Raw genomic sequence first — 17,407 nt, forward strand, 5'->3', positions numbered from 1 at the left:
GATGGTTTTGTTTTACATTGATAAAATAGTAACCATTCACTTGAAAGGAAAAAGATATCAAGGATATTTGAAGAGAGAGTATCAGTAGAAGAGAACAAAGTAATGGCATAATATTGACAAAAGCAAAAAAAAAATAATAAAAAAATTATGGAAGAAAAATATTCAAGCAAAATTAAGAATGTGGTCCTATGGCTCTAACGTATTAGATTAGCACCATTTTGATGATTGATGATAAAATCATTTCACCTTATGTATATTGGTGCTGGGCAATGACAACAGCTTTCTATACCAGATTGAACAGATACAGCCTGATAAACTTGGAAACAAGACTTTCATGGAATGTCAGCCAGAAATCAGGTTGCTTATAAATATAAGTGAAAGACAGAATATTAAGAGGAAAAAGACATTCTGACTTCAACAGCAGCGGTCAGAAGGTTTATGATCTGTGAGCTGCCTCCTATGATAGCTGGAATAAGCATCTCCATGTTTTTTTGCATTACAAGCAGAAATGGCAGAACTTCTTTTTGCCTTGGCAGAGAGTAATTTCACTAAAATGCACAAGATTCTCACCTGTTGTGGTGCTGGGCACCAGAGCAGTTTGTCAAATACCACTAATTGGCTACCAAGCAGGAGAACCCTGCAATTAGGTACTGGATTTATCTCTTCTTGAGGCAGGAGTTTCATAAAGAAAATCCCCAAATTCAGGAAAGTCACAATGGAGATAAGCCTGTTTTGCACCCTGTGACATAACTGGTCTGGAATTAGACCTTATCTAATTGAGCAAACTGTTGCAAAATGTCTATCATCAAATTTTTTTTCTTTTAATGCCACTGACTACACGTGCATGACACTGATAGTACACAAACTTACAATTGATAACACTGTCAACAATTGAACACGGCAGTTCACAGCTTTGTGCCTTGCCAGCATTATAGAAAATTTTCTCTTCGTCTTCTTTCCTTTTTCATAGTGCTGTTAGATACATGCGGGGGTTTTTTATATACTTTCTTTGAGGTAGTGACAAACCTTACAGGAAAAAATTTTGAGTTCATCTCTTCCCAAAGGATACTTTTATTTCTATATTATAACAATATTTCTAGGAGGTTTTATGTCTTGCTTTGATACAAACATGTAAAAATTGGAAATATAGCTAATATTAGTAAAAGACTCAGATATGGGAAAGATCTTTTCCTGACCTGGACAAGAAAGCTGAGGAATGGCACATATGTTGTAGGGGTAATGGGTGAGTTTTTTGCACAAATAGACACCTTGCTACTTTCTGTGAACTTGTTGGTGCAATTAAGAGCATGAACCTATGACTTCTTGCAGGTTTTAGTGCTTCATTGCTATTTTGCACTACTCCATCCAGGCTGTGTCCAAGTAATTTAAGGTATTAAATTATTATTGTTCTTATTAAACATCTGCTAATAAAAATATACTTATTAATATACTTACTTTTTTATATATATATATATATATACTTACTTATGAAATCTTGTAATGAAGCTGGGCTTTCAAGACTCATTTTACAGGAAGAATTCCCCTGACGTGGAATTTACAGAGACCTGATGCAGGCACTGGACACATTGCAACCCTCCAGTAATAGCACCCAGTCATGTGACCTTTGGTACTGCCCCACGGATGAGAACATAGCAAGCATACAAACCTCATCTCCTTTTTACTGGAAATTCTTTAAAGTTTCTTTTCGGTTTTTTTTTTTCCCTTATACACTAATGAAGCATTTGTTGAAATTGTCTCTTTAAAAAAACAAAAAAAATTGCCTGCATAGAAAATATGTGGCCAGGTCCCCAGTGTAGCCAGAGGGTCCTATATTTCAGGCAAGCTTCTAGGTTGAAATTACATCAGGATCTCTTCCATCAACTCAGAGTACCTCAGGAAGAGATAGGTACAAATACAACTGAAGGCTTGGTCCATAATACTCCTTGGATTGCTAACTTTTGTCCTGTGTCTCTTAAACAACAAGGAAAAGATGTCTAATAAAATCAGTCATCTGACCTGTCCCAGCATAGTTACTCAGAATATAAATTGTGTTGAATTAGGTTTCATGGTACTGAAACAGTATAAGCTCAGATATATTTCACACTTTTTCTTCTATGTCCTATACCAAAATAAGGAGCTTCCGAACAAGTGGTTTGCTACCCAGTCCCCCTCAGATTGTGTCCAAGCAACTTATCTTTACTTAGCTACACATTGCTGCTGGAGACATATATTCCCCTACCAATTTTTTAATAGTAAACAACAAAAAACTTCTGCATATTTGTGTATATCATGTGCCAAATATTTTCTGTGAACGTGACATTTTACAAATACCTATGTAATGCTTTGAGCATGTAAAAACATGAATATAACAAAGAAACTGTGACTACTGGACAAATACTTAGAAGGAGTAACATTTATTATTAACATCATGCATCTAAAACTGCTGAGATTTTCACAACTGCAAATAAAATCTTATATGGAGCAGTACAAGCTAAGAGAAGAACAGTGAACTACACACATTTCTTAAACTGACTGAAACCTGGGAAAAGATGGAAACATGAAAAAAGTAACTGTATATAACTCAGTTAAAGTCCTGTGTTTAATATGCAGTAGTGGTCAAAAAAGCAAATAAATAGTTAGATATATATGTAACATGATATACAATAATTAATCCCAAAATTACTTGCCACTAAATAAAACAATTGTACACCTACATACAAAACACCATACTTCTTGTCAGTTTTTCTCAAGGAAAAATATAACAGTAGATGGGATTCCGAGATGAGCTACAGTCATTAACAGAATGGAAAGACTTCATTTTTGTTAATTTTTTATTTTGCAGTAGTTCTGAAAGACCTAAATCAAGATTAGGAAAGACTGTAAAAATTAGAACAGTTAAGCAAGAAATGGCAAATTCATGGTGCATTCTTCCTTAACAATACAAGACCAACATAACCAAAAAGCATTGCACTTCCCAATAAAATGAAACTTCTATAGGATTTGCAACAACATGTTTTTCAGTTTAAGAACTTTGCAGAATTCAGAGGAAGCTGACATTTACACAAATAATGAAAACCTCTATTTCTATGTCACAGTTCAAACAAGCACAGTTCAGATTTGTTCAATCTCAGAATATGGCACAAATACCTCACTGATGTTCTAGTAGAATAATACTAAACATTCTATATTTAGCTTGCTTATTGAGATTTCAAAGGCGAAAACTGCTAGAAGTTGAATTCTTTGGAAAGCAGATCTGCAACTTAGCAATGTGTTACAACACTAGCATCATTATTACCAGAGCACATAGAACTGCAAATAAAGCTCTGTGATGCTATGCTGTAAAAACACATGTTGAGAGATCTCTACTGTGCAGTTTTAATTTCATTAATAGCCATGACAAACAAATGGGAGAAAGCAAACAGAAACACAGTGGCAAGAAGTCACTTACCAAGATCAAAAAGTACATCAGAGAAAGTATAATCCAGGTTTCCTGATTTCTAGTCTTGAGATACTAAGGATCACTCCAGGTATGTATTGTGAAAAGTCTCAGGCACCTATCAAGACTTTCTTTGATTATGGTAATGAAATTAGTGGGGAATTAAGGTGCTCTATATCTTTTTATAACCTCCCCATTTCTTTCCTTTTCTTAAAAAATGTACTCCAGCATTCTACAATTCTGAAACATCCCATTAGGTCCTTGAGTCTAGTCAACCTTTTTATTGCCTGTAACCAGCATTTCAAAGAGCATTTCCTATTGACAACCTAAAGACTTGGAGCCAGCTTCTGAGAATGAAAAATATTTCAACTATATCAAAAGCAGCTTAGGGTATCCTGGCCTTCTGTTAGCCACCTCCCTGCCCTGCAAGGAGTGTATTCAAAAAGAAACCAAAACTAAAAAGAAACAACCAAAAAACAAAAACCACACACACACCCCTAAAAAAAAAAAAAAAAAAAAAAAAAAAAACAAATACCAGCAACAAAGACAGAAAAGAAGAACAGCAAATCATGAAATGATGATGCCCATGTGTGATTCTGACACATGTATCTTCTAATTCATTGCAGCCCCTCTGCCACCACCATCACACAGGTCAGCCTTTTAACTGATCAGCTCTGTATTTCAAGATGAACCAAAATAGCAGCCTCAAGACAGCTTGGCAGCCAGCGTGCGCCGCCTGACAGCACTGAAGCTAGGAGTCATAGCCCTCAACAGCCGTCTAGTGGTGCACAGCCATATAATCATGTATCATATAACCAGATGTAGTCAGGGGAAGTTCTGTCACATAGTCATACACATTCTTCACACAAACTCTACATACAGGTGAGCATTGGCCACATATACCCAGCATCCACACTTCCCATATAACTGATACATGGAGCCTCAAGTTTTGGGTCAAGGAATCTGGCAGGCCGGGATTAACAGTACCACTTCAGATTAGTCCAGAAAGCAATTGGCTGATGTGACTAGACTAATGCAGGTGATGGGGAAGCAATCAAAACATATGTGAATTAAAAATAAATAGGAAGAAAAAAGGATCAATTTTGCAAAGTAAAAGATAAGGGAAATCTGATTCCTGCAAAGCTGTGTTTACACCATAAAGCATGAAGCTACTCTAACCTTACCATAACCTTTGTAACTTGTGTTTTTGTTGTTCGTAATATTACCCCCATCCTTCTAAACTCCATCGGTAGTAACCAGCTCTATGACAAGCCACAACAGTGAATCAGAGGGATAGTCTAAACAGCAGGTGAAGAGAAGCCCCTTTTTTTATATTTGTTCTGAGATTTCCAGCCATTAATTTCTTAACCTGAAACTCATCGTGCTTTGCACTGCAGTTCAGAAGCATGACAGCAACACAGGTTTGTGAGCTGGCATCTCTTCAATAAGAAAAGCAGGAACCACTGGGCCATATCCTCCATTGAAGTCACTTGCACCTTCAGCATCATTTCTCTTCACATTGGCTGTATTTCTACAGTCTTTTGCCCAGCACTAGTAGAGCAGAGATCTTACTTGACTGAGCTCTATATGAGACAAAAAAATAAGATAATATCTGCTTTCAACAGATAGGGCTGGCTCTTGTCTTTATGCCTTTCCCACTGATCAATGATGATGAATAAAAATCACAGTCAGCCTTATTAAGTGTTGTTTACAGTTGTGAAGAGTTGATCAATCATGTAACTACCTATAATTAGTTAACAACTGATAGGAATGAATTCAGTAATAAATTAAATGCATTAACTTCAGTTAGACTCTCCAACTTTATTCTTCTTACAGAATAAATAATACCTCTCATTAGCTGCACTTTATGGAATAACAAATAACATGCTTTTCTCCCCCTTTACCTATAACTCCCTTCTGACTCTCATCAATCCATGTATGTGGGCACCAGAGACATTTTTCTTTAAGTTAAAGTACGCAAATGTGATAGTGTTATGTATTTGTTCTCCTCTCTGCTTCTATTCGGTAGTTACATAAAATCTGCCTCAGATTATCTCGCTGATGAATGGAGGATATATAACCAGAATTTTGAAAACCTATTTTGCTATTGGACTCAATGAGATTTTGAACAGTTTTCAGAGAAAGCAGGGCTGGAACAGTGCCAAATACTCTTTCCTACTACTGAATTCTTTTACAATTAGATTCATGCTTTTTGTAACAACATAACCATGTTGTAGTGTTCATATGTTTTTAAGTCTTTGCTCATCGTTAAGTCTTCCCTTACACTGTCAAACTACTTCTCTGTCACTCCCTACTGTAAGAAAATTTCAGACTGTGAAAGGTGATATTACTTTTATTGAACTCATGTGAAAGGTAAAGGAAAGGTCACTGGCACCACAGCATGGAGGTAGGCATGGGTCGGTTCTCCAATGAAGTGGGCTGTTATTATTAGCTGCTGACTTGCTCTGATAGTGGAGTGGTTTTGAAGTGATGCTATATTAATTAGTAGACTTTGGAAGCACAGTGTCAAGAACAGGATCAACTGACACACTTTTTTGTGCCTAACTGCATAATCCTGTTTCTTAACATAGACCCATGACCTTCTTTAGCCCCTTGTCTATTAAAACATTTATGAGAGCTCCTGCAGCAGTAAGGCCTCCATGAATCTCCTGACACCTAACACCTTTGCACCTGCTCTTTCGGGTTTCACACCCCTACTGCTAATGTTTGATGTCACATCTTATACCAGTTCCATAAAGCAGCTGTTGTGTTGCATGGATTGACAGCATTTTGGCCAACTGTATCAGAAAGCAATTCATCATGAACATTAAGAGAATACAAGCACTGAGCAAAGAAGGACAAGATGAAATCCTGTCTAATAGAAATGCACCCAAGCCAAACAATTGGAAAAACATTTCTGAGACTGCAAAATGTATGCACAGAAATGCTGGTCTGATTAAAGTCAACTGGACTTTTGCCAGTTATTTAAAATGAAGAATTTCACCAGAGGTTGGCTTAATGTTGTTGGCTTCACAGTACCAAGTTAAGCTCTTTATTACACCATGCCTGTCTGTTTTGTGGTCCTGAAAAACCCACACAAATAAAATTCAGTTTTTAACAAATCCAGTACATGACTTCTTTGTAACTTTCTAAAAATTCTACAAATGTGAAGATTTTACAGGTCGTTTATGAGGACCTTGCATGAGAGAGGAAGGAGCTAAGGGTGAGTTCTTCCAGTGCCTGACTGGATAGTGAAACCCCTGGGAAATTAATGTCCTGCACATCCCTCTGATTGTGTTTTTCATTTTATAATTGTTACACACATAAAAAACAAATGGCAAGGAAAAGAAACAGATTTGGAAGTTTACAGCTTTGAAGAATAATGTGCTGGTAAAACAACCTGTCATTTTACATTTCTATTGAGTCTGCTGGTGTCCTGCCTGCATAACCAGGATATGGCTTTGGGAGATGTGAGTCACGGACCACAAAGACAACAAGTTACATGAAAATGTACAGTGGGGAATTATTTGAAGTCTCCCCACACTTGCATAGAGCTTGTACCTCTGCTCTTCCTGCTAAATGTTTTCCTTTGCTGAATAGGACTGGTCAAAGAAACAGAAAAGACCAAAAAGAGAACAAAAACATTCCAGCTGTTAAACCTCAGTTTTAAAATATCTTTTGAAATTGTATTTATATATAAAAAGTTATTTATGTCTGTTCTGGATACTTTAGGAGACTTATGTTTGAAAACCTTAGGAGACTCATGTTAGAGCTTAATGAATCTCTGATCACATCAGCTTTTTTTTAAGGGTCACACATGTTAGCATTGTTGAAAGATAAAAGAGACAACTAATTATAATTATATTTTTCAGGTAAACAAAGGAGAGAAACGGCACCAGCTATAACTCCTGTAACTCTAGATAGCCTTACCGGAGGGGATGCATTACTGGACCTGTTGGTCACCAACCCAGGTGAGCCAATTGGTGACATCAAGATTGGAGGCAGCCTGGGCTGCAGTGATCATGCACTGGTGGAGTTTGCAATCCTGAAGGGTATAGGTCAGGTGAAGAGTAAAGTCAGGATCCTGAATTTTAGGAAAGTAAAATTCCAGCAATTCAAGGAGTTAGTCAATAGGACCCCCTGGGAAACTGCCCCTGTGGAGTAGAACAGAGCTGGCAGATCTTTAAGGATGCTTTCCATAGAGCGCAAGAGCTGTCGATCCCCAGGTGTAAGAAATCAGGAAAGGGAGGTAAAAGACCGGCATGGCTGAGTCAAGACCTGCTGGTCAAACTAAAGGGCAAGAAGGAAATGCACAGGCAGTGGAAGCAGGGACAGGTATCCTGGGAAGATATGCTGCCCGGTTTTGTAGGGATGGGGTCAGGAAGGTCAAGGCACAGCTGGAGCTGAACTTGGCAAGGGATGCAAAGAATAATAAGAAGGGCTTCTGTAGGTATGTCAGCCAGAAAAGGAAGGTCAAAGAAAGTGTACCCCCTCTGATGAACACGACTGGCAAACTGGTAACAATGGACGAGGAGAAGGCTGAGGTACTCAACAAATTCTTTGCCTCAGTCTTCACTGGTAACCTCTCTTCCCTCACCTCTCAGCTGGATGGACCTCAAGGCAGGGACTGGTGAGTAAAGTCCCTCCCACTGTAAGAGAAGATCAGGTTCATGACCACCTGAGAAACCTGAACATACATAAGTCTATGGGACCTGATGAGATACATCCCAGAGTCCTGAGGGAATTGGCTGGTGTCATTGCTAAGTCACTCTCCGTGATATTTGAAAAGTCATGGCAGTCAGGTGAAGTCCCTGATGACTGGAAAAAGGGAAACATCGTACCCATCTTTACAAAGGGTGGAAAGGAGGACCCTGGGAACTGTTGACCTGACCTCTGTGCCTGGGAAGATCATGGAACAGATCCTCCTAGAAGCTACGTTAAGGCACATGGAGGACAGGGAGGTGATTTGAGGCAGCCAGCATAGCTTCACAGAGAGGTGGTAGATGCTCCATCCCTGGAAACATTCAAGGTCAGGTTGGATGGGGCCCTGAGCAACCCGATCTAGTTGAAGATATCGCTGCCCGCAGCAGGGGGGTTGGACTAGATGACCTTTAAAGAGTCCCTTCCAATCCAAACTATTCTGTGATTCTAGAATTCTATGATCTCAGTCATAGCATACCTCAGCTTAAAACAGCTGCATTGAAAAATGAAATTGGTAGTTTAAAAAGTCAAGAAGTATAGTCAGTATACACGCTGGAAACCTCCTTAACAACTGTAGTTTACCTGAAAATTAGTACAAGATAAAGGTGCTTAACATCTTGTCTTTCCTGAAGTTTCCCTGTTTAAAAACTAATTAGCAGACTTAGCAGACATCATAACAGTCTGTGAATTTCTTATGTGGCTGACTGACAAATTCAGGCACAGAATCAACTGATATGCCAGCAAAAATTTATACACATAGGTGGTAGCTGCCTTCACATATTAGGAAATTCAATTCAAAACGGGTATTTTGTGACACTGTATGATTTTGTGTAATAACCTATGTTCATCCTCTACCACTTCTGGCTAGCAACTACAGTCATGTGTTATATGATTCATCTCATTGAGATTTCTCCCCTTAAATTAGCTCATCATGTAATATTTTGTGTTTATTTAAAAACAAAAAAACACAAAAAACCAAAACACTGAACTCTTTTCCTAAGAAAGCAAACAACTAAATAACCAAATAAACTAAAAGCTTTAATACTTCTCTATTTTTTGCACCTGTCATAAAGAAAATGGATAGAAAAGGAACAGGGAGACTGATTATTGAAGATGTAACTCAGTTTCAGAGTTCTGATGATCTCATAAACCTTCATGGGTCTGTCAAAAATTCTTGTCTGAATTACAGGAGTGTTATCCATCTCTTTGAAACCATTTTTGTATATGTTATTGGTGTCTCTCTGGCCATTATTCTATGTACAAAACCAAGGTAAAATTAGACTTGGATCATTTCTGCTGTGCTGAAGTTTGCCTTTATTTCTTTCGAGTAAGTTTTACACTGGAGAATACTCTTGATGCTCTCACACATTTCTTTAACCTCCCCAGAAGAAACATTTAAGGATTTGAAAGTAAAATAAAAATTGAACTTCCTAAATGATGATAAACAGGAAACATTTTTAGCAACTCTCCACCTTGTTTTGTGTATCAGTTGCCAAGTTTTCTTATTTTTTCCTAATGTTGTAAAGGGAACACATTTACCTACCAAAACAGAGCTTGCATGTACTTGCTCATTTATACTCTCCAGTTCCCAGTACACACACCACAGGAGAGAATGATGACCAACCCTTATGAGCATTTCACTGGATTAATTGATGTTAGCAACAATTTTATTAGGTAATAATTGACCTAATCTGTCTAAGTTGAGGTCATAAATACCTGTACTGGGTGACCATGGCAAGGTGCTGGCAGCATGGGGCTGCAGGGTGGCCTCTGTGGGAAGACACCAGGGGCTGCCCTATGCTGGACACAGACAGTTCCAGCCAGCCCCAATGGACCCACCACAGGACACAGACAAGCCCCTGAGGCAAGTGTGTGGTGCCACTCTAAAAACTTATTTAAGAAAGGGAAAAAAACACCAGAGAAAGTGGGAGAGAATAAAAAGAGTGAGAAAGAGCAGAGCAAACACCAAGGTCCGAGCAGGAGGAGGAGGAGTTGTTCCATGGTAGAGTAGATCTCCACACTACAGCTCATGGAAGACCCACGTTGTTACAGACGGCTATTCCTGAAGTGCAGCCCATGAAGAACCCACACTGGAGCAGACAAAAAGTGTGAGGAGGAAGCAGAAGCAGCTAGAAACCACCGTGTACTGTCAAGAAATCCCCCCTCCTCCCTGCACCACTCAGGGCTGGGAGAGGAATCTGGCGTGAAGGAATGAATTTGACCTTGGGAGAGGGGGGAGGAAAGATGTTGTTTTAATGCCTTTGTTTCTTACTACCCAAATATATATTGGCAAATATTAAATTAATCTTCCCCAAGTACAGTCTGTTTTGCCCATGATAGTATATGGTAAACAATCTCCCTGTCTTTTATCTCAAACCATGAGCTTTCTTATCCTATTTTCTCCTGATGCCATGCTGAGGAGGGGGGAAGGAGTGAGCAGCTGGGTTGGTGCTTGGTTATTAGCCAAGGTTAGCCCACCACAACACTTCACAGTGTCTTTCTGTTTTCCCTTTTTAAACTGTTCAGACTAATTCAATATTTTAATTCATTAGTTACCTGCCAGTGACTACCACCTTTTGCCCATCTGAAAATCAAACATCAGACAACTATTACATTAACAAGGGTACTGATGCAATTGTTCTGAATAACATCAGCCATATAGAGTACACTGAAGGCCAAACACTTTGCAGCATTTTAAATCATTTGACAAAAGTGTTCCTTTAATTGTGTGTTTGGCTTCCAAAGCTGATTCTGGGAAACTAATTTTATAAACTAAATCAGAAGAGTTCGTGTAGTCTACCTCTCTGGTCACTGCAAGTATAAATTAAGTGCCGGCCTCCAGAGGAACAAGGAAACATAATTGGCAATGCCAATATTTTTCTTCTTGACCTTTTAGACCATGCTGACATGATGTTGCTTCCAGTTTTTGCTGTTATATAAAGTTATTTGTGCAGCTCCAAATTTCTTCAATAGATTGTAAGTGAACCATTACCCAGCAGCCTACACTCAGTTTTAGTGGCTTTCAATCCCATTGAATAGGGGACTGCCAGAAGGGAACAACATTTTTGAGCTTTCCAAGAGAAACACTGGTTGGACTTAGCCCTGGAAAGACTTACGTGCATAGTTAGGTTTACATAACGTTACAAAGGCTACCCATAATGCATAGACATGAATAAGTCTTTGCACCAAAAGGCCTTTAGAAGCAACTGGGAAAATACTCATTGATTTTAACATACCCATGACTTGGGCTAAATTCACTATTCTCGTCCACAAGTTTGAATACACTCACTTTTCCTAGGTACTTATATTTAATTCCTTTGCATGTTCAGGATATATGTTTTTCCGATTCCATTATGGTTCCTTTTTATCAGTTAAGCTTTATCTGTTTTGTCCGCTATCTTTGCTATCTGAAGGAGGAGGAGAGGAAGGAGAAAGGAGACGTGTACTGTTTGTGCTGTTACTAGCATTTCTATGCAATGTCCACTTATGATGTGAAGCTAATGTTCGTCCTTTGTTTCTGTTTCCTTTGTATCTTTTTTTTAACAATTCTTTTCAGATAAACAACCTTACAGTGAAAAGTCAGAGGGGGAAGTTAGTTACTGTTTGCATCTCGTCAAAACAAAACATAAGCAAACCAGATCTCACGTAAATTTATTCCACTCCATCATTGCCTGTAAATTGCTATAACGCATATTTAGAGAAAAAATAGGAATCAGTAAAGAAGAGCCTGTCACTTCTCCCTAACGCTCTGCCCACTCATCCTCCAGGAATCAGGATTTTAAGAACCTGAGAAATACAGATGACATCTGAAACTGTGGTTAGGTACCAGTCAATAGTTTCATTTCTCCCTGAAAAATAAGTCTCAAAGCAGCTGTGGTAGAGAGCAGTTATGCATCCAACACAAGAAACAATATTGGTGCATGCCTGGGAGTCCTTTTCTCAGTCTTTACTCTATATTCATACCATGCCTCACAGGTAATATCCCATTCAGACGGATGCTCATAGCAACATGCAGTGTTGTTTATAGAACTCTCCATACTCTTTTTAAAGGAAAACAGATGCTGGGAACAAATGAAGGTTAGTGTGTGAACTTGACTGTCAAAATGCACTTCACTTTCACAGAAAATAGCTACTTGCAGCCTTCTTCTTATCACCACTGGCCAAAGCCCCTTTGGGAACTTGTCCTCCTTCATATATCAGAATAAATACAAGCAAAATTTAGTCACTTGAAAACCAAAACAAAGAAGCTTGGTCCTGTCTAACTGCTGCTAAGGGATTTTCAGTGATATTATTACCAAACCATTATTGCTTAAAACTGCAAGGCATGTGGTTTAATCTGTTAAGAAAAGATTTTAAGACTGTGATAAAATACCTTATAAGCCAAATAAAAAAGATGGAAGAAACATAGTTTGTTATCTTACTTCAAATGGGAGCTCTGTTATTTCCATATTTCCAGACAAATCCAGTTTTTCCAGATTCTCACAATCACCCAGTTCTGGAGGGACCGACTTCAAATTATTGAAACTCACGTTGAGCACTTTGAGGTTTTTTAAGCAGCCTGTGAGGGAAGGATAATTACAATCAGTGTATAAATAAAAATAACATGAAGGGAGAAAGTAAAAATAAAAGGCATACTCAAAAAAAAATCCTTAATGTGATGATGAGTAAGAGATTAATAAATATTTTCTGCAGTGGTCGCTAACATGGAGGAAGGGACAATAGTGCTGTGTTGCACTCATATGGACTTCCCTTAACCAGCAATGGTTTTGTTGAGAGTTTGAAAGGACTTAGCAAAGACTTGCAAAGATCTTGATTCTACCAGGGATGTGGTACCTGTTGACCTCAGCTGAAACTAGAGAAGTTGGCTTTTGGTTTGGTCACTTTAGAAAACTTGCCTGCTAACTAAAAAACTTCTTAATATTTTTTTTTTAGAACCTGTTCATTGGGAACAATCACTCCTACTAAACATACTACATCAAGAATTCTGTCTTTGGTATCCAGCATTGCATACTTTTGATTATAAAAGGTAATGGATTTGTTTCATTATTTTCTTTACTGCAGTTTATCATCTTTGTCAGCTTAACTTTAAGGCCCTTATAATATTCTAGGCTACATTTAGTCACATTGTACTTTCTGTTTCTTTGATTTATAACATTACATAATCTGCAGTAAAAACAAGTTTGAAACATCATTAAAATGCAAAATGTATTATACTGAAAAAATGCAAATTATACTGTGACATAGTCAAAAGCGAAGGAAGTAAGGAATCTGAATGTATTCAAATAGCTGATGTGTTAGCAAAGGAATCCTTACATACATACATAAAATGAGAACATTCTATGGACAGCTGTGCTGTTCTATTACATGGACGATCAATAGAATCACAGAATCGCAAAATGGGTTCAGTTGGAAGAGACCTTCAAAGATTATCTAGTCCAAAGCCCCATCCAACCTGACTTTGAACACTTCCCATGATGAGGCATCCACAACTTCTTTAGGAAACCTGTTCCAGTGTCTCACCACCCTCATTGTAAAAAATTTCTTCCTTATGCCCAATCTAAATCTACCCTCTTTCAGTTTAAAACCATTGTCCCTTGTCCTGCCACTACAGGCCCCACTAAAAAGTCTTTCTCCATCTTTCTCATAAGCCTGCTTTACATATTGAAAGGCTGCAATAAGGTCTCCCTGGAGTCTTCTCTTCTCCAGGTTGAACACCCCAACTCTCTCAGACTTTCCTCATAGGAGAGGTGCTCCAGCCCTCTGATCATTTTCATGGCCCTCCTCTGGACCCACTCTAACAGGTCTCTGTCTTCTTTGTACTGGGGACCCCAGAACTGAATTCAGTACTCCAAGTGGAGTCTCACAAGCATGGAGTATAAGGGGAGAATCACTTCCCTCGACCTGCTGGCCACACTTCTTTTGATTCAACCCAGGATCCAATTGGCTTTCTGGGCTGCAAGTGCACATTGCCAGCTCATATCCAATTTCTCATTCACCAGAATCCCCAAGTCCTTGCCTGTGGGGCTGCTCTCAATCCATTCATCCCCCAGTCTGTATTGATACTGGGAATTGCCCCAACGCAGGCACAGGATCTTGCACTTCGCCTTGTTGACTTTCATGAGGTTCATATAGGCCCACTCCTCAAGCCTGTCAAGGTCCCCCTGGATGGCATCCCTTCCCTCAAACGTATCAACTGTACCACTCAGCTTGGTATCATCTGCAAGATTCGCCTCTAACCAGTGATATTCCTGTGATATTCCCCTCTAATCAGTGATAGAGTACACCATTCACAAGGAAAAGCAGCAGTAAGAAACTTAAATGCAATTCAGGATTTGGAAATTGGAAGAGAACAGCATCTTGTGTCAACAGGTTCTCAAAGCAGACTATGTATTTGCAAACCAAGACAAGACATACACGAGATTCACAATTTTATATTATATCAATCTTTTATTTCTAATGGAATTTTAAAAAAGAATCTGGTGTTTCATGGGATTTGGATGACACTAGAGAGAATCTCTCTACAGTGCATCTCAAGTGCTCAAAACAGTGTCATAATAGTGAGCTTATCCTTAAGGCACTAACGTTTAGTTAAACTTACTCCAAAGCAAAAATTGTTTTAGAGCTGTTCACCTTTTGCAATCCTTACCAGAGGCCAGATGGTGTTTCCACAGAAAAGGACAGAGAAGAAAAACAGGGAATTGAAAACCCCACATTTTTCCCTGAGAAATTGCTCTTGGCAGAGGCAGAGGCATGCAGTTTGATGACCAATACTAGCAACCACCAAATCACACAGCATTTTACATAAAACGCAGAGTCTCCCTTGGACAGAACATTGTCTTCAAATGATGGTTGGACAACCCAGATCTTTCTCACAGGTTGCAGACGTATATGGTAAGAACTCCATTATATTAATCCCTACAGATTGCAACAGAGAAAAATATAGAAACTTCTGCTCAGCTTCCTCCCAGTTTTAGCTCTGCCAGAAATAGAAACTGAGGTGGTATTTCAAAATTCAGCTGTCCTTTTAGGAAGGTAACCTTGTCTTTCCTATTTGCTTTGAAGTGTTGTTTTAGTTAAAATAGCAGAAGCAAAATTTTCTGTAAGACTATAACAGGCATTGTTTTGGCAGTACATTACTGTCCCACAAGGGTCATTGGGGCTGGTGCAAGAGAGTAATAGAGGGAACTTAATGGTGTAAAATGTGTGAACCACCTTATTTCCAGATTTCTAAGCACAGAAAAGTAATAAAAGTTTAGCCCACCCATGATGAAGCCTCACCAGGTTGACATGACGTAGACAAATGAAGGTATTACATCACATGCTAAGCAGCATAAACATCACTTACCACCTCATTGCAACAAAATAATCACTGAAGCAGAAATGCCTTAAAATAAAATAGAGAATCAGAGAATCGCAAATTAATTCCTCATCCAATTAATCCCTCAGTAAAGGAGAACAAATCCCATTGGAATGAAAAAGGAACTACTTACTCGCTAGCACTAGAATGTTTTGTCTTTTCTTTTAGCAATGGAATATTGCACTGGGTCTCTCTGGAATGGAGTTAATTTTCTTCAGAGCCGCCCGTATGGTGCTATGTTTTGGATCTGTGACCAAACAGTGGTGATAACACAGCAACGTTTTCTCTATTGCTGAACAGTGCTTACACAGCATGAAGGCCTTCTCTTGTTTCTTACTCTGCTGCCCCAGTGAGTCAGCCAGGGGTGGGCAAGAAGCTGGGAGGGGACAGGACCAAGATACTGGACCCAAATGGACCAAAGGAATATACTATAGCATATAACATCATATTCAGCAGTAAAAGCTGGGGGCGTGGGAGGAATGGGGAGGGAGTTTTCCAAGGTGGCTATTGCTCAAGGTCTGGCTGGGCATTGGTCAGCTGGTGGTGAGTGACTACTTTTGCATCACTTGTTTGTTCATTTGCTTGTTTGTTTTTCTTCACTTATTAAACTGTCTTCATCCTGATGCACGAGTTTTGTCACTTTTGCCCTTCCAATTCTCTCCCCACCCTGCTGTGAGAGACTGAACAAGCAGCTGTGGGGGGCTGAGCAAGCTGTGTGAGTTTAACCCACAACAGATGTATTTCCTAATTTTTCAGCCACTGAAATTTCTACCTCTCAGTTCCATTAGTAACTGGAGAGCTCATGTAGACAAGGCATCTAGTGTCACCAACGTCCTAGTCACCCTGTTGTCTAACTCTGTTCAGATGATGCATCTCCAGTGCATAACTAGGAGACATGGAGCAAAAAAAAGTCACAAAAATGTAACAGCCTTTCTGGGCAGAGTGATGGAGACAAGCACAGCTTCCCTTTCTGACTTTCCTGCCTTCTGAAACTATGGCTTTTCAAGCGTTTTTATCCTTTTGCCGTTTCTAACATGTATGTCAATGTTCACAATATGGTTTGTCCCAGCTCGTAGGTATGAGAAAGCAAGTAAGTAGAAGATGTATCACATTTTTTCTTGTCATATATAATCTCTCTCTTATCTGACAGAAACTCACTACCATATCTACAGTCAATTGCCAGTAATTGTTGTGGCTAAGATTATGAAAATTACTAGAAAAAAACAGGAGTCCTACCACTGAATTTAATTCTGATAACAAACTCAGGACAACACAGACGAGTGGAATACAGTTCACCGAGATCTGCCTGTGGGGAGCAATCTCTTCCAATTCTGTAATGGCTATTTTTTCACCTCTAGGCTCGCCAGTGGATTAAGTTATGCCACCTGACAGCTGAGCAGTAGTCAAGCATTAACCCTCCCTTTAGGACCATAAGGCATACATAGGACTCTCCTGGACCTCCTGGATAAAACCCTTACCCCACCACTTCACATAATCCCATTTTTTTGATTTATCACATTCCCTCTTAAAAGTAGTTTGTTTTTTTAAATCAACTGCTTTTATGGAAAAACAAAGTTACAAAGTTTCATCCTTTTCATGATTTGGAATGGTCTTCAGATTGCCAGTCTGAATTTATTTGTAGAAGCTTTATAACCATTAATTCTTTTGCCCATTTTATCTTTAAATAGCTCTTTTCCTTCCCTGGTGTTTGCTTCTCTGATATTTTCATAGGTAGCAGGCATATCAGAATTTATTTTACTAGCCTGAATAAGCCAATTCTTCCAATCTCCTCTCACAAAATAAAAATTCCCTTCTTCAAATGGTCCTAATAGACTTCTTTTGCATCTGTTCCAATCTGAAATAAATTTTCTTGAATCTGGGTGACCACAACTTTAGGTATGTATCATACCGGA

The 17,407-nt window shown here is 38.8% G+C and overlaps 1 protein-coding gene across 1 annotated transcript in view; it reads right to left on the bottom strand.

Annotated features, from left to right (window-relative positions):
- Positions 1-17,407, bottom strand: part of LRRC2 (leucine rich repeat containing 2) — a 70,844-nt gene that overhangs the window by 13,097 nt on the left and 40,340 nt on the right. Inside the window, exon 5 of the mRNA XM_075136301.1 lies at positions 12,559-12,695. Within this exon, the coding sequence (XP_074992402.1) occupies positions 12,559-12,695 (137 nt within the window). The remainder of the gene's footprint in view (positions 1-12,558; positions 12,696-17,407) is intronic.

This window comes from Calonectris borealis, chromosome Z, assembly GCF_964195595.1.
Source record: "Calonectris borealis chromosome Z, bCalBor7.hap1.2, whole genome shotgun sequence".
In the NCBI taxonomy this organism is placed as follows: domain Eukaryota; kingdom Metazoa; phylum Chordata; class Aves; order Procellariiformes; family Procellariidae; genus Calonectris; species Calonectris borealis.